This window comes from Jaculus jaculus, chromosome 2, assembly GCF_020740685.1.
Source record: "Jaculus jaculus isolate mJacJac1 chromosome 2, mJacJac1.mat.Y.cur, whole genome shotgun sequence".
NCBI lineage: Eukaryota > Metazoa > Chordata > Mammalia > Rodentia > Dipodidae > Jaculus > Jaculus jaculus.
In genome coordinates this window covers 205,849,147-205,870,277 of record NC_059103.1, presented here as the reverse complement: position 1 = coordinate 205,870,277, position 21,131 = coordinate 205,849,147, and the positions used below count along the sequence as shown (strand labels likewise).

General features: G+C 40.8%; 1 protein-coding gene across 4 annotated transcripts in view; it reads right to left on the bottom strand.

The window, feature by feature from the left end:
* Dnaaf11 (dynein axonemal assembly factor 11) overlaps positions 1-21,131 on the bottom strand; it is a 126,901-nt gene that overhangs the window by 51,891 nt on the left and 53,879 nt on the right. For 3 of the 4 annotated variants that reach the window (XM_045144176.1, XM_004656330.2, XM_045144178.1), the window contains 5 exons: positions 16,403-16,594; positions 13,062-13,139; positions 9,551-9,616; positions 3,695-3,764; positions 2,908-3,003 (listed from right to left, as the gene is read on the bottom strand). In XM_045144176.1, the coding sequence (XP_045000111.1) occupies positions 2,908-3,003; positions 3,695-3,764; positions 9,551-9,616; positions 13,062-13,139; positions 16,403-16,594 (502 nt within the window). The remainder of the gene's footprint in view (positions 1-2,907; positions 3,004-3,694; positions 3,765-9,550; positions 9,617-13,061; positions 13,140-16,402; positions 16,595-21,131) is intronic. The other variant, XM_045144177.1, reaches the window with a different exon arrangement.

Here is a 21,131-nt window from a genome sequence, read left to right as displayed (position 1 = left end):
CCCAGATCTCTCTTTTGCCCCAACATGACTTTTTCAGTTCCTTTCTCATAATGATGTTAGAGAGGGGCCAGGCTTTCAGTAGAGGTGCTGAGATGGACTGTTTTTAGGATTGAAGCTTTATTAGTAAAGTAGTAAGCATCATGCCACAGGTAGCATGATGGGCTCAATTAAGCTGAAGAAAGAGGGGGGCCTTCAGTTCTCCAACGAACAAAAGGAGTTTCCTGCGTGTGTATATATATATATATATATATATATATATATATATATGCAAGGGAAGGTTCTGTGTTGTGAGAAGTCAGGTGTAGTTACAAGCATGTGCTAAAAGTCACAAAGGCACTGGATATGAGTCTAAAGGTATAGCTCAAATTTGCCTTGGCCTATGTAGCAGGAGGGCTGGGATCATCTAGGTAGCCTTGGGCCCTAGGCAATAGGGCCTTTTAACATGATCCCATTATTTACCACCTATAATTTCTTACCCTACCTGTGGCCCAGTTTTTAGACTGAGCTCAAGACTAATAGCAGTGAATGCATGTCTGAGATGCTATAATGCCAGAAAGGTTAGCTACCACTTATTTATTTACTTTTAAATATTTTATTTATTATTTGTTTGAAAATAGAGAGAAAGAGAGAAACAGGAAAAGATAGAGAGAGCATGACACAGAGAGAGTATGGGCACACTAGGGTCTCATGCTATTGCAAATGAACTCCAAAAGTATGGACCACTTTGTGCATCTGGTTTCACATGGGGATTGGTTTCACTGGGGATTTGAACCTGGGCCATTGGGCTATGCAAGCAAGTGCCTTTAACCACTGAGCAATCTCTCCAGCCCATATCTACCATTTAAAATGACTACATGAGGCCAAAATTCACTTCCCCTAATCCTTCTATGGACCCCCACATCTGAGAAAACAGCAGCACATACCTGTTAGCAAAAGCAGCCTAACTTTTCTACATTCTTTTGGCACTCCTCTCAAAATATATTTTCAGTTCAGTGATGCATCACCTGTCTGTCAACTCCTAGTCAGTCTTCCTCACTGTAGAGCCTTCTCACCATTTATGCTGCTACTGTTTTTGTCACTCTTTGAATCTTAATCCATATATAAGGCAGGATTAACTCTTTACAACATAGATCACATCATTTTATTTCTCTGCTTAAGAAATAGCTTTCCTTAGAATAAGCAATATTTATATTATATGTGGTGACCCAAGAAGTACAAGATAGCTTCTGCTCGTGTTTCTAGCATCTTCTTTCCTCCTTATTCCTTGTGTTACAAATATTCTAGCTAGATGTTCTTTCTGCTTAGTACATCACCTTCACACACCTAGACATTCAAACCACCCAGTCTCAGTTCAAATGTTATTTTTTCACAGGCACCTTTCCTGACCAACTGAAGTGGAGATCTATGTGCCCTCAGTCATCCTTAATCTCATTACTTGCTTTACCTTCAGCATAGTGCTGACCTCCATCTGAAACAAACGGGTTGGTTTAACTGTGCAGTCTGTCTTCTCCTATACCGTTGTCAGAGAAGACACTTGGTTCATCTAGCATCTAGAACAGCACCTGACTGACTCCAGTTTACACTCAGTGAACATTAAAGAATAAAATTATAGTTCACACCATTCTTGTTGCACCTTGATTTATCTAGGAGCTGCCTCCCTGGATTCTCCAATGTGTTGTCAATAACTCATTGAATCACCAGCGAGGCTGCAGTTCAAGGTGGTCCATGAATTTTCTCTTGTGTGTTTCTGGTTTTCTCTTCCTTCCACTTTATTTCTGTCCTACACCACAGACAGTCACTTCCCAGCCACTTGCTGAGCTTCACCCTTCTTCCTCCTTGCCTTTTGTCCATGTTTCGCATTCAGCCCACCCCTCAAAATTAGTCACACATTTCCTTTTCATCAATTTAGTCAGTAGCTCCACTATTTCTAGCATATCCCTTCACTGCTGTTTGTATTTCAGGTTCTAGTAAAATTATTTATTTATAATCTTGTCCTCCACATTAGCTCATTAAAAACTTAAAGTTGGTCTGGAGAGATAGCTTAGCAGTTAAGCACTTGCCTGTGAAGCCTAAGGACCCTGGTCTGAGGCTCCATTCCCCAGGTCCCACGTTAGCCAGATGCATAAGGGGGTGGACATATCTGGAGTCCGTTTGCAGTGGCTGGAAGCCCTGGTGTGCACCCATCTCTCTCTCTCCCTCTCTCTCTTTCTCTCTCTCTCTCTGCCTCTTTCTCTCTATGTTCATCACTCTCAAATAAATAAATAAAAATAAACAAAAATATTTAAAAGCCTAAAGCTTCCTACTCATCTTTAAATCAGCAACTAACATGCCATACCCTTGCTAAAGTGAACTAAATCAAACTGAGCCCCTGTACAATAATCACTTCACAATACACTTTAAAAAAGAATTTAACACAAATAGCATCTCTTTTATAACATAAAAATAAAATTATCAACATTCACTGAGTGCTAATTATATGCATTCTCCTTATTAAAAATGACAGTAGAAAATAGAAATTTAGAAGAGTCATCAACTTGCCCCAAACCACAAAACGAGTAAACTCAATAGCTGGAGAACAAATACAATCTCTTTAGAGAGCCAAGCCCCACTGCATCCCCAGCCATAAACAGGCTCAGCAGACTGGCTTCACTTAGGCAACCATGTGATCTGTCATCTCCAACCACTACCCAGACTCTGGTCTGAAAAGTTGTAAGAACGCAGGAACAGTGTGGAAGGATGTGTCCCCTCGGCCCTGGGTCACACCTAGTCTCGGTTCTCTCTTCCCACAGGCCTTTGTCCTTCCACCAGAACTGCGTGAGCAGATTTCCTGGTCCTCTCAACCACCCCAGCAGGTTAAGTTCCTCCCTACATGACAGACCTGATATTGATCCAAATGTCATTCCCTACCCTGGGCATGCTGATCACCAAATGTCCTGTTGTCTGTGACCTTTTAGCAGAGCTTCTGTCTGGTTGGACTTCTGCAGGAAGGACAAGCTGAAATATCTGCAAAGAAGTAGATGGCATGGGGAATGAGGGCACGCTACACCAGAGGCCACTTCACGAGGTGTTTTGATGCAAACATGATATACTGTTCAACCAACAATGTGCTTGAACTTACTCAAAATATAGATTCCATAAGCTATTCTTGACATGTATGAGCTATTTTACCAGGTTTAATAAGTAAGAAGTCACAATCAATAAAAGGCCATGAGTCCATTTATGGTAGAAAAGTAATTTATAGATAAAATATAAAAATATTTCCATTTTAATGTCTCTAAGCTAGCCCATAAGAATCCTTAGAATTAGATGAGTTACCTAAAATTCTTTATGATAATTAAAAAGTTAAAACTAAAATTCTTAGGTCTTAAGCCTTAAAAATGCTATTTCAAAAAAACAGTAGAATTATAGTTGCCATGATGAACTCATTGGCAACTTAGAGTAGGTCTGATGACTATGTGACTTTAACGTGGCCCTGTTATCAGCTTTTAACAAGTTCAACAGTGAGAGCATCGAGGTCCGCAAGCTGCACCACGCACAAGTCATCCACAAGGTGTACTGCCCCCATGCTGTTAGAAAACATGTGCCTGAAAAGCAGCACCCTGCTTGAGTTTCTATTTTTTATATTTTTAAATAATTTATAGACCTTCCTTCAAACTTCTTTTAACACTGCGATAGTCCACAGGGTTATACCTACCTTTCCTTTGACCATGACTCGCACATACGTTGGCTGTACATCCACCTCGATTAAGGAGGTATCCATGTACCTTCAATATTAAACACAGCAAATCTTGTTAATTGTCAAAAGCATTCAATTAGAGGAAGTAAAAATACCACTGGATGCTTTCAGGACCATTTTAGATGAATAAGGTTTTAAATATCCATGCTAAACCAGTCCTAAAAATTGGCTTTAATTTATTCCTAGTCAAGAGGAAATTCAATATATCAGCAATTTCATTTTTAGACATATAAGTACACTTGGCATTGATTGCCCCTAGCCCAAAAATATCTGAGGTCTGAAATGTCAAAGGTTTGCAAAAAGTGACTTGTCATGCTCCCCCATGAATATTTTAAGTCCCTAGACTTGAACAGCCAGGAAGGCTGAGCGCCCTGTGCTTGGGGCCCACAAGCACCAGCTCAGATGGTCTCTGGGCCACAGCTGTCCTGAAGCTACACCCAGATCTGTGCTCCTGGGTGAGGAGCTGCCCTCTTCCCTCAGGCACAGGGTGCTGAACAACCAAACCCTTCCATGGATGCCAGTGACCCTGGGATAGGTGGCCATTGTTCTCCTTGTCTTGTGACCAAAGTTAAGGTTGTGATTTCACTTCTCTCATTAAAGTAAGGATTTTAGCCAAATAATTACTTGCATGCATTTTTGTGTGTTTTTCTTCAAGGCAAGGTCTCCCTGTAGCCCTGGCTGACCTGGAACTCACTTTGTATATCCAGGCTGCTCTTTAACTCATGGCAATCTTCCTATTTCTGCCTCCTGAATGCTAGGATTAAAGATGTGTACCACCATGCCTGGCAGCTTGTATACATTTTAAAATACTGATTGTGAACATTAGACAATGGGGCAGTGACTCAAAATCACAAACATTAAACAAAATGGCAATGGAAGGGTGAGAGGCCAAGACTTTGGAGCTGTAGAGACTTGGGGAAAATCTATCCTAGTGCCTCCTACATCATTATTAGGCCACATTCCTTAACCCCCATAGCCTCAGTTTCCCCACCACCAAAGTCAGAATATTATAATGCCCACTTTCTAAGATAGGCATGTGAACAGTGCTCAGTACACAGTCAGTGCTAATAAAGTATTATGTTGTGAAATTTAAAAGTTATAGTGGGCTGGAGAGATGGGATAATGGTTAAGGTGCTTGCCTATAAAGCCAAAGAACCTAGTTTCAATTCCCCAGTACTCACATAAGCCAGATGCACAAGGTAGTACATGAGTCTTGAGTTTGTTTGCAGTGGCTAAAGGCCCTGGTGCACCCATTCTCTCTCCTCTCTCTCTCCTTCTGCCTCTTTCTTTCTTTCTTTCTTTCTTTCTTTCTTTCTTTCTTTCTTTCTCTCTCTCTCTCTCTCTCTCTCTCTCTCTCTCTCTCTCTCTCTCTCATAAATAAATAAAAATTTTCTAAAGTTATATAACAAACATTTTATTGTAAGGTTTACCCTCTCTTCCATATTCTTTCCCATGCTCATCCGTTCCTTCCCAGAAGCCCTTTCTCTTTCTCCAACAACCTTCTTCTGTTTTTTTTTTGACAGCACAGCACAGCACAGCACTTCTCACTATTCAATTCTCACTACTCAGGTCAGCAGCTTTCATTTACTACTTGACACTGCCAACCATACCATCATGCATCCTTGAACACCATCCCTTTCCCTGACTGCACCCTTCTCCCTCTGTGATTACTGCCCAGGCACCAGTCTACTTAGTGCCTGTGCCCGCTGCTGGAATACACTACAGGATAGCCATGAGTGTATTTGGAATGTGTCCGTTATGATCTCCCATGCCTACCACAAAATAGGTGTTCTATAGGTAACTATTGCATAGAGACAAGAAGCATATATGATCCAGTGGGTTTAACTGCACTTACAGTCTCATGTGCCAATAAAAACAGCAAGGAACTTTAATATAATCATTAAACTTCAGAAATAATATCTAAAATATGAAAGACTTAAAGAATAAAAGCATGAGAATTTACCTGAAACAAACACAGAAATGGAGGGTGGAGACGTGGGATCACTGAGGAAAAAGCTGGAACCTCAGTGGAGGCAGGGGGCAGGCAGCAAGTGGGCAGAGAATGGATACAGGTAGTAGGAGAGAGCATTTGGTGAGAAGACAAAAGGGCAGGTAAACTAACTTCCATTCACAGAAGCCAAAGCAAAAACACAGATCCCATCAGTTGAAAAGAATTAAACAATTCATGGTGTTGCGGTCAGCTTCACATGGCTAACCAACAGCAGCTTGGAGGAGAAAAGGATTTATTTTGGCCTATAAATTCAAGGGGAAACTCCATGACTGCAGGGGAAAATGATATCACGAGCAGAGGGTGGACATCACCTCCTGGCCACCATCAGGTGAACAACAGCAACAGGAGAGTGTGCCAACACTGGCAAGGGGAAGCTGAACCCCACCAACTACACACTGCTCCAGGAGGCTCCAGTTCCCAAACTGCCACCACCTAGAGTCCTAGAATTCAGCACACATAGTTTATGGGAGACACCTGAATTAAACCACCACACATGGTATATACATACAATAGAGCATTTTGTAGACATAAAAAGGAAGGGAATTCTGACACATGGTACAATATAAATAAACCATGAAGTCATGGTAAGTGAGACCCTAGACATAAAGGCCACATGTTTCACTTGTTTCAAATAGAAAACACCCAGAATATGAAAATCTACAGAAACAGAAAGTATGGTAATGTCTGTCATGGGAAGGAAGAAATGAGGAGTGACTGACCCCTTAATGGTTATGAGATTAGGGGGATTATATTTTCTAGGACTAGATAGTGTTATTCAACATTGTGAATTTACTATATACTACTGAAATGTATGCACTGAAATGTCTGACATGGTGAACTTAAGTTGTGTACATTCTACTACAATTATAGAAGCAAAATCAGAAGACTGAAGGGTTTATGTTCTGGCTCCTCCAGTTATTATTTACTTTGACAAAACTCACTCTCTGAAAATGTACCTTATGTCAAGTGATTCAAGAATAAAAGTCTCTCCTACCTCCTAAAGTTGCTATAAAACCAAATACAAAACAGAGCATGCAAAAAGTCTTTACAAACAAAAAAGCCAAGCTGGAGAGACAGTTCGGTGGACAGAGTGCTTGCCACAGGTATTCATTACCTTCTTGCTGCTGAGACAAAATACCTAACAAAAGTTGGTTTAGGGTAGGAGATGACTCGGTGGCTAAGGCACTTGCCTATGAAGCCTAAGGACCTATGTTCAACTCTCCAGATTCCACATTAGCCACAAGCACAAAAGTGAGGCAAGCGCATGGTCACAAATGCCCACTAGGTGGCACAAGCATCTGGAGTTTGATTGCAGTGGCTGAAGCCCTAGCATGCCAATTCTCTCTCTCGTCTCTCTGTGTCTCACTCACTCACTCTAATCATTATCATCATCATCAATTTAAAGAAGGAAGTGTCGGGCTGGAGAGATGGCTTAGCGGTTAAGCGCTTGCCTGTGAAGCCTAAGGACCCCGGTTCAAGGCTAGGTTCCCCAGGTCCCACGTTAGCCAGATGCACAAGGGGGCGCACGCGTCTGGAGTTCGTTTGCAGTGGCTGGAAGCCCTGGCGTGCCCATTCTCTCTCTCTCTCTCCCTCTATCTGTCTTTCTCTCTGTGTCTGTCGCTCTCAAATAAATAAATAAAAACTGAACAAAAAATATTAAATAAAGAAGGAAGTGTCTATTTCAGCTTACAGACCATCATGGTGGGGGAAGACTGAAGCGTGAAGCAGACCTGGTCACATTCAGCTCACAGTGAAGAAGTACAGGGTAGTGAATGCCAGTCTCAGCCATCTCCCTGCTTTTTACATTGTTCTTGACACCCAGCCCAAGGAATGATGCATCCCACAGTTAAGCTGGGTTGTCCCACCTCAATTAACCTCATCAAGATAATCCTCATTTGTATGCTCATAGGTTAAAATAATTTAGATAACCCTCCACAGTGATCTAGGTCCTGTTATGTTACAGCCTTTATAAACCATCACACTACTCAAGTGTAAGCACCTGAGTTTGATTCCCAAGGATGAGCATTAAATAAAAAACGTCATAATGGGCTGGAGAGATGGCTTAGCGGTTAAGTGCTTGCCTGTGAAGCCTAAGGACCCCGGTTCGAGGCTCGGTTCCCCAGGTCCCACGTTAGCCAGATGCACAAGGGGGTGCACGTGTCTGGAGTTCGTTTGCAGAGGCTGGAAGCCCTGGCACACCCATTCTCTCACTTCCTCTATCTGTCTTTCTCTCTGTGTCTGTCGCTCTCAAATAAATAAATAAATAAATTTTTAAAAAAAGTCATAAGCTATAGTAACATCTCTACAGTGAGAGCAAGACAGCAGGTGGAGAAAGGAGAATTTCCTGGAAGCTCATAGGCCAGATAGCCTGGAGCACTCGGCGGTAAACAACAAGTAACCCTACCTCAAACAAGGCAGAAGGGAGGACCAATATTCAAGGTTGTCCGTGACCTCCAGACATGCACCACAGCACGCACATCACCCTCCATGCACAAAATCCACAAGGGCCTGTATTGTCACATGACTGTAAATGTTCAACACCATGATCATCATTTATTCCAGCATCTGTGAGCCTCCTAACTGGACCTATTTTAGGTGCTGGAGATATATAGACTAAACAATGTTCTTATACTGATCTCAATTTTAAAAAAGGTAAACTTATACTTTTTCCTAATTAAGGAAGGAGAAATGAAAGAAAGTTCTGGGGCAGGATAGGTCTTGCTTCATGTCAGATGGTGGGCAGAGTCCCCTTTGATAAGGTAACATCTCATTAAGGGCTGAGGGCAAGAACAGTAAGGATGACAAAGACACAGGCAGAGGGAGGTGGGTGGACCCTGCACTGGCCAGAAGCTGCTATGGCAGTGAGCCAAAGTTAAGATTTCAAGCAATGATGTGACGTAGACTGGGTATCTCTAGATGACTGCCAATGAAAAGATGGGAGATGACACAGACTGGGGCTCAGTGTCCTGGACCTTTAGGAGATGAGAGTACCAATAGTTTGCTGTGGCAATAAAGGGCAAATGAGTCACCTTGACTGCCATGGTCATGTCCACCCATTGAAATAAAGTGTGAAGGAGGACCAGTCATGAGATGGGAGAGCTCAGAGAAGCATGTCCCTTGTGATCCAAAGACTGCTGAGGGTACCCCCTTGTGTCTTAGATGAACCAACAAGGAGGGTAGTGACCACCTGAGGTGTTGTACCAGACAGCTTCAGGTTCACTGAGATAAACTTCCATACCAGACACAGTTATGGAGGAAGGGATTTATTGAAGCTTACAGATCCAAGGGAAGTTCCACAATGGCAGAAAAAGCTGTCCTGCCTTCACAGGCCCAAGCAGAGAGAGAGAAGTACAAGCCAAAAGCCAAAGGCCACACAGCACACTTCAGGAACTCCAGCTAGGCACACTTTGCATATCTTTAGATTGAAATCTGAAACCTACTACCATACCCAAAGATCCACCTAGTGACATTGCCTCCAGCCAGGTGGCTGTAGAATGCAAACTACAAACAATAAACAACTGAATATATTAGGGGCCAGCTATTCAAACTACCACAGGTATAGTATTATGTGACAGCAGTTTGGGAAAACAAATTTGACTGTCAAAGTGATATGGCAGTCTTAATTGCAGAGGAGTCCTTGGGTCTCAGCATCAGAAAACAGCAAAGCTCTGAGCATCACTTTGCCCCTGTCTGCATCCTTCCAGAATCTGCAGCCATGGCACTGTGGAGTTATTTATGATTGCTACCCAGAAAGAGTACTGATAGAAATGCATGAGGTAAATGCATAATAAAAATGGCTTTACCTATAGACAGCCAGGTCCAGGGAAAACTGGTTATGTTTTTCATCATCTTTCAAAGAGAAGTCAAGTCTAAAAACAACACATTTGGCGGGGGGGAGAGAAAAATTGTATTTGAGGAGATCATGCAGATAACCACTTCATGTAATCAAAAGTAAACTTGATAATTATACAAAATCTTTATGACAAACTTATTTTGGTAATTAGACAATAAAACACCACTGTTAACTCTAGAACTTTAAGTGATCTAGGCAGTACATGAATATATTACTCATGTTGATGTTGGTGACATGTGAGAATCCTGAGGTAGATCACATGCTAAGCACTAGCTTTGTTGCACAGATGGAGACATCTGGTGGCTAAAGCTTTCTTTCCCATTTCACTGAAGTGTGCTGGACCCCAGCTAGAACAAGATGGTTACTCATGGAGATTTAAACACTGGACATTCATGCCCTTGATCCAACATCCTGCTCCTAAAGTTCCCACTGTGCTGTTTTCCTTCTTTCCTTGCCACATTTTTCTTCTCCTCTCACTATTGCTCTTCCCTCTTGTCCTGGGAAAGGTTGAGGTGTGGCCATGGTGTATGGCCTCTCTGGGACAGATAACAAAGAGGTTCACTGCACTGAGTATGGTCAGAAGAAAAGTAGAAGAGTCTGGATAGGCAGGATTCAAAGCATTAGGGCTTCCAGCCACATCCTGTGGCTCACTACATAGAATGAGTTAGTCAATTTTCTTTTAAGCAACTCACTTATTATACTACAGTATGTGTGACATTAAAGAATGTAAGCTAATTGTTTGGAAAGTACAGTTTACGATAGACTTGGCTATCGTCAGCAGGTCTGCTATGGTAGGGCTTCTCATTGTTTCCAGTAATCCAGCCTGACAGGACTACTTCAGGGTCCATATGAGGTCAAGCCTCGGGAACCTCCTTGTATGCCATCCCCTCTGCCTTGCCGGCTTATCCCTCATTCTCCAGTCAGTCAGCTCCAGCTCTCTCTTCCTATGTTACTGGCAGCTAATTTCAGAGATTTTCTGTAGTGAAAATCACTATCTCTCCCTACTATTTCCGATTTATCCCTAGTAAAGAACTCCTGGTGGTAATGAGGTAAAAGGCTATGAAAAACAAAGACCATTTTCCAGCCTGCATTGCATCTAGGTGAGGTCATATGAGGGAATGTGTTGTATGGTATGGTACCGGGATATTCCTTTAGAAATGGCATTTACTCCTGTTCCTGCCTGTCTACCTTATTCGGCTGAGGAGAAGAGATCATAGGAGACACACACACAGGAATCACAGAGAATTCCATAATTCATGTGCTGTTTTCCTGTCTGTGGCTGCACAGAAAGTGGAGACAGATCTTTGTTTTGTTAGTTAAGATTACAGTTTCTGAAATTTAGCAGCAGAGTGGAGAAGTGATGCAGGACAGCAGGGGTCACTGAGACACCGAGTCCTTCATGAGAAGCAGAGCTGACATCAGCACATCAGCAAGGACTGAGTTCTGACAACAAATTCACCCATCTCTGTATGTTTTAGGAGACAGAAAATGTCTGAGTATTTCTGTTTTCTCAATGAAACTTACAAAATAAGTTTCCTTGGTTAATATGGAGGAGCATAAGGTGGTGCTGTTGTTGACGAGGGGAGAAGCTATGACAATCATGTTTAGGCAAGTGGGAGGATGCATGCCACGACAATGCAGGGGGACCTCACTCCACGGGAGACCTGTGGCCATGAACCTCCAGAAAAGCAGGTAGAGGTGATGGTTCACTGCAGACAAGAAAGACAAGCCCAGATAGTGGGGAGAGTTTGCTAAACAGTGTTGGTAGCTATGAGGTGATGCTGGTGGACAGAAGGAAGAAATGAAGGGAGGAAGGGAGAGAGGGAATGAGGGAGGTAGGCAAACATGTTCACATGTGACAAAGTCATCAGAAATGAGGTGAGGCCAATAGAAATGGTGGTCTGGGTGCCAGGGTCCTCCATGAACTGAGAGGACGGAGGTTTGTATGCTGACTAGGGCTCAATAGACAACTGCAAAGAAGCAGAAGATCTGTGGGGAGGGAGCCTATCCTTGGCAGAGCTGGGAAACTTTAGGGAAAAGAATGCCAGACACTGTGCAAATGACTGAAGACTATAACTTTACTTGTGTCCTGTGATGGAGGAAGAATGGAGGGGCGCTATGGAAGCAGGACCTTAGCTCAGCCAGTAAACTTAAGGAAAGCACTCAAGGGAAGGTATGGATACTGATAATGACAGATGTGGAAGCCCCATGGGACACAGTTTGAGCAGGAGTTGAAGACAGGGAGAGAGGGAAATGGCTTAGAGCCATAGGGGAATATGATTCTTGGTGAGGACAGATGACCTGGGAGGTGAAGGAGTGACTGAGTGTGAGAGGAGGGGAGGTAAGAGGTTGTAAGAAGAGGCAGTTGTTCCTAGAATTCCCTAAGGGGTCTGGGGTAAGAGTGGTCAGTGAGGAGGGAAAATAGGTGGTCTGACCAGGAACACAAAGATCTTTGGGAGGAGATCTCCCTTCTTCCCTGCCGAGGCTGAAGATATGGCAGTCTTCCCACTAAAACTTCAAGGTCCATGAAGGCAACTCCTGTCACGTGCACTGCTGTGTCCCCAGTGCCTGGCCTAATGTCCAGCACCGCCTCCCTGTCTGCTAGAAGAAGGTGTATGCTGGGTTGGAGGTTGGAGATCTGATCATGAAAATCACTAGAAGTGAAAAAGCATGGGCATGACAGACACATCATCCGAATAGTTATGAAACCTTGGACAAGTCACTTCACCTCACAGGCCCTAACTTTAGACCTGAGCAGACAAACTCCATCTACCATGCATGACTGCTATAAGGATGAACGATTCCTGGGATGGTCCTAGACTGCCTTTATTGAGGTAGTGACAAAACAAATGAAATGATGGCAGTAAATAGGTTTTGACTAATGAAATGAAGCAAATGAGATTTAGCTCATAAGTTTGTTGATCTAAACTGAAGCTGCAAAAGGCATCTGGGGCCTGCTTTCAAGTTCTCAACTTCCAGACAAACAGACAGACAGAGTAGCTCACCTATTATGAAACTGAAGGATTACCAGTTTGAACTCCTTAACTAAGGTATTTGTGTCAGTGTCTTCCCCTAGCCTTTGAATGCTGTGCTGATGTGTCTCAGAGAAACTGTAGACACGGAGGAGGTGCCTCAGTGCTCTCAGCAGATTGTTCATGGCAGTTTTCAACATTCATAAACACAGTAATAGTGCCGTGGCAGCTTCCAGGAATAAAACTGCAGAGGGTCCAAAGCTTCATGGACACAGAAATAAACCAAGATATCAGGATCACTTACTAGATGCCTAGAGAATTACGCATTTGAAAAACTCATACATGTTTGGCTTTTAAATATGTACAAAATGGCATTTCTATTAGACTCATCCAGCTCATTTAGGGCAGTTTTCCTAGAGCCTGCCCATCAGAAACCATGTGGGGAGAGCTCACAGTGCCACCCTCCACACCTCCATGTGACCCACATACTTGGCCTCATTGACATTCAGCACCTTCCCATCTTCAGTGACCAGAGTCCGGGGTGCTTTCACTCTCTTCTTTTTTTCACTTAAGATTGAGGGTGGTGCAAGTGAACAGGAATGTGGGGGAAGGGAAAATACACAAAGAGAATATAAAACCTGTTACATTTTTGTTAAAAAGTTTAAGAAAGTATAAGCAGACATTTGTGAACATACTAACAATTCACTTATGAAGTCAAATGCTTTTAATTCTATGCTGCAAGTTAAAAACCAAGCCAATTTTACATGGTTATATCTATATCAACATGAAAATGTGACCAAGACAATTTGCCAGAGAGTTTGAATGGTGAAGAAAATTCCTTTTCATGAAATACCCATGAATATTTAAATGAGCCTATTTTATGCATGATTTATCCAGATAACTGTCAATTCTCCATTTGTGCATAGAGCTTCTGCTTTAGTTAAAAATGACAATTTTTGAAGTACCAAATGGAAACTACTCTGTAGAAATAAAAATACCAGTACAGAAGGATCTATGTAAACCGATATTTCTCACAGCATCTTGTATAGTGGCAAACCCAGAAACTGTTGAGAATGCCTATCAATGGAGGATTGATTGGATCCGCTGTGGTGTGTTCACACTAGGAAGGAGCTCACAGCTATTAAAATGTGTTTGTTCTTTAGTTACTGATCGAGAAAAGTGTTGATGATGCAGTCAGCAAGAACAAATATAAAACACATAAGTCTACTGTTTTGGGGTGACAGGAATAGGATCTTGAACCATGTACATGCTAGAAAAGTGCTCTACCTCTGGCCAAGGACCCAGACCACTTCTTTTTTTTCTGTGCTGATACAAAATAAGTTTTATTTTTCATTAAACTATGGGGAAATTTTTGTTAATTTTTAATTTTTTATTTTCATTTATTAAAAACTTTGTTATATGGACAAATCATGTGTTGGTCCCATTCTCCTCCTCCCTGCCCCATTTCACTGAGCACCCTGCTCAGTGGGGTTACTGGTATTCACCATGAAGTGACTGGTGATGAGTAGTGAGAGCAGCAGTCCGAGGTGATGGCACAGATGCAGAGAGGAGAAAGTAGAGTGGTATCAAGCAACCTCTTAACCCTCCCTACGCTGAACAAGAAGCTCAGGAGGAGAAGCGGCCAAAAGGAAACTCATGAGATGATAACGTAGTACATCATTTCTTGTCAAAACAGTACTGTGAATAACTTAAAAATCTTTTTTTTTTTTTTTTTTTTTTGGTTTTCTCAAGGAAGCATCTCACTCTAGCCCAAGCTGACCGGAATTCACTCTGTAGTCTCAGGCTAGCCTCAAATTCACAGTGATCAGTGATCTTCTTATCTTTGCCCCCCAATCACTGGGCTTAAAAGTATATGTCATGGAAAATGTTAATAAAAATTAAAAAAAAAAGTATGTGTCATAACATACAGCTTAATTTAAAAATCTTAAGTAGTGCTGGAGAGGTGGCTTAGCGGTTAAGCGCTTGCCTGTGAAGCCTAAGGACCCCGGTTTGAGGCTCGGTTTCCCAGGTCCCACGTTAGCCAGATGCACAAGGGGGCACACGCGTCTGGAGTTCGTTTGCAGAGGCTGGAAGCCCTGGCACGCCCATTCTCTCTCTCTCCCTCTGTCTTTCTCTCTGTGTCTGTTGCTCTCAAATAAATAAATAAATTAATTAATTAAAAAAAATCTTAAGTAGGTTTATATGGACACAATCTAAGAGATGAGTTAGACAGATGTGTTTAGAAGATACAAAGGTAGGCAATTGTTTGCCTGTTTTAGTGTCCTTTTAATAGACTTTATTTAATAGTCTTATTATTTAATACACTGCACCTCCTTCTGCATAATAGACTGTGCCTCTTGAGCAAACAAAGCTCAATGACTCAGGACAATGAAGGGACATCCATAAATACATGGCTTCACTGTATTCAATATGGACTGGAGTTCAGTTCAGGTACAAGGCTTTCTCTGTTCCTGATTTCTCTCCTGGGGCTAACAGGAATGACCAACCAAAGAGGCACATCTGTCAGGGCCCACAGGAGTAGACAGGCTCCAACACCCTGAACATGGTAACTTTGACCTCCATCCAACTCAGCCTTACTTTGGTAGGTGTCAGGAAAAAGTCAAGTCTCCAGATCCTAGGTTTCTTATAATATATGTTACCCACTCTCTATATGCGTTTACATGCATAGCCCTTAAATATGCTAGTACATGAGCACACATTAGGAATATAGTAAGCATCTGTTAACATAGAATTTCTTTGAAGGGACTTCTAAGACTGCAAAGTAACTTCAGATTTATTGGCCTGTCTTTTAAGCAATAATAGGGTGTTGAAACAGGTGTTTTGAAGGTTGAGATCAGAGGTGAGAGCTTAAGTACCTGCCAGCATCACACAGAGTGCATGCAGTAGGTCAAGACATGAACACATGCTCTCTGCTTCCACCCTCCCCCTCTCCCTCAGCAACGGGTAGACTCTTCATGTACAGCTCACCATGATTTACAAATACCTATTAGATAAAATGATTCCTGATTATTTACCTTTCTAACTTCCTAATTAGTGAGGAAACATTTATGAAAGCAGTAGAAACTTCTAATGGTCTTTGTACTCAGTTTCTTGCTTTTCATTGACAATCATGGGAAACACCCATGTTTAACACATCTCCTTGCCATACACATCATGGCATATCAGAGATAATTGATCTTATTATCAAGCTCACTTATTCAGATAAGTGATAAGATATATTTCACACATCAGACTTAAGCAATAACAAGAGTGGAGTAACAGAGAGTCTGTTTGTAAGGAGTACTCTGAAAAAATAGCTTACTCATTCAACCAGCAAACAAGTTTTGGAATTATATCTAAACATTTCAAAAGCGACATCATACTGCTAGATGCCCAAGAAGGCTATATTATGAAAATGAAATGCCTAATAAAATTAATTCTAAATTTTCATTGTGAAAATTAATAGAATAGACTCAAAAGAGCTCAATTCATCCTGCCAAATGCCCTTCTTCTGTGTACCATATGTAGTATTTCTAACCTAGGCCATGCTATTGCTAGTTATGTGAAAAGTGGTAAAAATGTTGAAGACTTGCAAATAAAACCCTGTCTAAAGTGTCACATAATTCATGATGTTTTAAAAGAGGCATTTTGATGTAAGTGTTAGCCAATAAAAATCAACAAAAAGCTGCATTTTGAAAAGGCAAATATCTATAGGTGATGGATAGTAAATATTTAACATAGATAAAAATTTAAAAAGACTGTACAGTTATGAAAATATACTCCATAGAAATGTGTTGCCTCATTCCCAATGACAAGAAAAAATGAAATACCTTAATTTTTCCTGGGTCTTGCGCTGTTTTTCCACATGTCTAAGTGTTTCCAAACGAGATTCGGGAGTAAATGAAGAGGGTTTATTCCAGAATGCCAAGTCATCGTCACTTTTATCTAATTTATTTGCATTGGATTCCTCTTCTTGTGAGTCTCGTACTTGGAGGTTGTCTTTGTTCTCTATGGAAGAAGAGCTAGACAAAACAGACCCACAGCACATAGCCTGAGAATGGATATATGAGTTTCACCCTTGATGAATCTTACATTTCCTTATAGTTATTTTTTCATAGTAACTTCATCCCTTTGAGCAACAAATGTCTCTGAAGTCTGATCTCACTTACAGGCAATCAGTGGCTCAGCATCCAGTCACACCCTCACCCTCTGTCATCGAAGCACTGCAGTATCCACTTACAATATTCACAGGCCTTGCTGATATGTGTTGCATAGAAGCTCTATAAATAATACAGAAATTTGGGCTCCTATTATATCTATTCAGAAGTATTGGGACTCCTGAGAGGTTCTAATAATCAGCCAGGCATAGAAATCACTGAACCTTAGCAATCACCCCATTTCCAGTCCTGTTCCCATCAACTCCTCCCTTTACTCTGGGTCCCAGAACGTTTGGCAGCATACAAGACTGGTCACTTTACTTCAAAGTTCTTCAGTGATATTCTACCATCGAATTCTCTTCTGAGATATATGAGACCTTCCATGATATGGCCTCCACTTTATTTTTGATGCTTAGCTTCTGATTTTGTGGCTTTATATGGGTGTACACCTCTGTTCCCTGTCTTGCCCAGTATATTAAATTCTCCCTGCATAAATGAGTTAATATTATGTGAACTATTCAACATTTGTTCATCATGAATTTAAGAAATAGTTCTTGATCTAGGTACCAGAGACAGAATCTAGAGCACAGTAGACCATGCTCCACATTGAGAACATGGTTCTGTTCTAGTTAAGGGAAATGATATCATGAAACAATAAGCACTCATCTCCTCATCTTTCTTTAGAATATACACTCCACTAGACAGTGACATTAAGTGAAAAAGCTACATGAAGTCTTTAGTATCAAGCATATTAAGTAGTAGTTATTCAGTGCATATTTGATTTTGTTAGATTTAAAATATTAAAAATTAGATAGCATAATAAGAACATAGAGCAATTTTTCTCAGATTATTAATGTATTAAAATGCAACTAGATACTTAATAAACAAATAATGAAAATTACCAAAAATAAATGTATAGCTGTATAGATACAGTTCTTTTTTTAAATTTTTTATTTATTTATTTGAGAGCGATAGACACAGAGAGAAAGACAGATAGAGGGAGAGAGAGAGAATGGGCGTGACAGGGCTTCCAGCCTCTGCAAACGAACTCCAGACGCATGCGCCCCCTTGTGCATCTGGCTAACGTGAGACCTGGGGAACTGAGCCTCGAACTGGGGTCCTTAGGCTTCACAGGCAAGCGCTTAACCACTAAGCCATCTCTCCAGCCCTAGATACAGTTCTTTATTGTACTGAAAAACTAATCTGTGGGGTGCATCTGTAATAGTCTACAAAAGTCTGACTGTCACTGAATTATTGATGGCATTTTTATGTACAGGACTTTTTACTATAAAGTAATTAATTGGCATACTTTAACTATTGTAATCTGAAATAATAGTTAAAACATAAAAAAGATAACTCTGCTTAAGGAAAACTATCAGAAATATTAGCTAAATAACTTAAGTATCAAAAACAAAATTAATATAAATGCATGTGGCTGGTTTATGAACTACTCATGACTCACTGGGAAATGAACCAAAAAAATCCTCTTCAAATGCTGCTTTCAAATATGCTCCCTCACAACCTTTCTACCCATGAGCAACACCCATAATCCTAGATATGATCTGTTCAACAACAGTCTTGTCTCAGCTAAAACTCCTTCCAGTACTTAAAATACCTACAACTTAAAAAAATGTCATACTTAATTCCAAGTCTTCCACCCTTTTCAAGTTTCTCTCTCTCTCGACCCAGTTCCCTGTTGGGCTGTGACACAGTCTACTCCTACCCTGTTGTCTCATATATTCCTTTCCTCTGTGGCCCCTCTGATTAGGCCTCAATAGATTCCTTTGCTTTTTGAAGCCTTTTGGGTGGATGGACAAGAAGGTTAGTATTTCTCTTGTGAACAGTTCTGCTAATAATCCTCCTGATGTCACTGCCTCTGGGGCCAGTGCTCAGTCACTTGCCTCTTGTGAGTACCTTTTTCATTCTCACAGACTCTAGAAGAGTTCTCCAGCCACACTGTTCCTGTTGAGGTGGCCATCTGCCCTTCTTCCAGCCTCTGAGTCACTGCACTCTTTCTTCTTGAAACCTTGGAGAAAAGCAGCTTTCTACCTTTTCCCAACAAAGCCAATGTCTCACTAGGTCAGTGAAGACCCCACATTGGGCTTTCATGGTGGTGGGGTGACCATGGCACACAGAGACTACATGGAGTCTTAAAGTATGGGCTGTGAGTGGAGAAAGTTGGTACTAACAAGAAACACAACTTGCAAGCACCCACTGACATACAAGAAACAATGCATTATTAATTGCAGTAAACTTTTCTAAGCCAAAAATAGTAAATGATCCCCAATACACTGGTCTTCTTATTGTAATCTTTATTCAAAGCACTCGGAAAAATGCAATGAAGAAAGGATGCTATAGTAGAAATGTACTTTTGAACAGAGGTTCAATATTATAAATATGATGCTAGCAAATGAATGAAGAAATGCATTGGTAAATATACCATTGTCAGAGTGAGTTTACTCTAGAAATTCAGGATTGTTTAATATTAGAAAATATGTTAATATGATTAAACAGAAGGTTATCTCAGTAGATACAGACAGACAAAGCATTTAATAAATTCCTAATGTATGTAAGAACTACGTCTCTTCATGAACTGGGAATAGAAGACAAAACTCAACAACAAACCTTAGAATCATGAGGAATTAGAAACATTTTTTTTAAGTAAAGAAGGAATGTGATTCAGATACCCATTCTTACTATGATCATTTCATCCTAGATTGGATGACTTCACAGACATTAGAAAGAAAATACAGTAGAAGTGGAAGAATAAAAAAGTTTTTTAGGGCAGGGAAGCTGGCTTAATAGATAAGTGTGTGTGATGCAACTCTGAGGACCTGGTCTTGGATCCCCAGACTTCATCTAAAGAAGCTGTGCTGGGCTTCTGTAATCTTCCATGTGCCTGTGGTGAGAATGGAGGCGAGAGTGAACAACAATGAGAAACCCTCCATGAAAAGGAGATGGGGAGTTAGGACTAACCTGGCTACTATCATCTGACCGACACACACGTATTGTAATGTGACCACACTCACCTCAGTATACATGAACACAAACCAAACAGAATTAATTAAATTAAAAACCATGTTCAGTGTTCTGATAAGCAGGGCCCATGGGTTGTTGGAGGCTAAATGTTTGGAGAATCACCTCTGGGATAAATTTTGGTGAGCCAGCCTGGCATGGTGGCACATGCCTTTAGTCCTAGCAATTGAGGTAGGAGGATTGTTGAGAGTTCAAGAGCCTGAGTTCCAAATAAGCCTGCTAGAGTGAGACCTGCCTCAAAAATAAAATAAGATAAAATAAAATATTTTTAGGCTTCTGTTTACATGAAAATGTGGGGTGATTTATAGAAGAGGGCATCTGCTAGGACAGAAAGCAGCTACCTCTACACCCAGAACCAATTACATATGTATTTGTAAAATCCCATTCTACAAGATTTTTAGGAATAAATCTGGTAAAGGATAATGTAAGACTTTTATAGGAAACTTAAAACTTTATTGAGGAACCCAAAAGAAGGCTAAAACAAAAGGGAGTTCAGCAGGAAAAGAGTTGGTGCCATGAATATATGAAAACATCAACTTCCCCCAATTAATCTGTAAACTAAAGACAATTTCAATCAAAATTCTACAACAGATTTTCAGGAAAATTGGTTAATGGATTCTAAAATCCACAAAGAATAAGGAAGATCTAAGAATAGCCAGTGATTTTGAAAAATGAGACTATCTCCTCTCAAATACCGAGGCTCAGTATAAATCTACAATAACTAAAATCCAACTGAAGGTGCTCCTATGCAGAGGTTGAAGAAATAGAGAACTGGACTCATGAGTGAATGATCAGAGGGTAGATGGTAAGAGAGTCACAGCCGATCAAAAGGGAAGACTGACATCTTACCAGTTGTGTAGAGAAAATTAGCTACCTGTATGGAAAATGTTTAGTACCCCACCCTACATAACTGATAAAGATTGAGACCAGATAGCAGATATGACTCTGAGGTCATGAAGCATTACATACGCAAGACAAAATCTTCTAAAAATAAGCTTAACTACATCATTTGAATTTGAATTGTTTGAATTCCACAAAATAGAAACACTTGTAAGTAAGGATAAGCTACAGTGTAGGAAAAGATATTTATAAAACATAACCACCAAGGACATAAAAACTACAACCAGTGAGAAAAGTATAAGATAAGTAAAATGAGCAGAGAAGACCTTATAGGGGAGATAGGCATAGGCAATGAACATGTCAGAATATGTGTAAGGCATGCAAACTCATCTGGGTTTTTACAAATGCAAATTAGATTTTAAAATTTTGGTGCCATTTAACAACAAATTTGTTTAGCTGATGTTTTGTTTTAAATCATATGATGGGAACTCTCCTGGGTTTTTCTTTTTCTTTGTGGTTTTCCTTC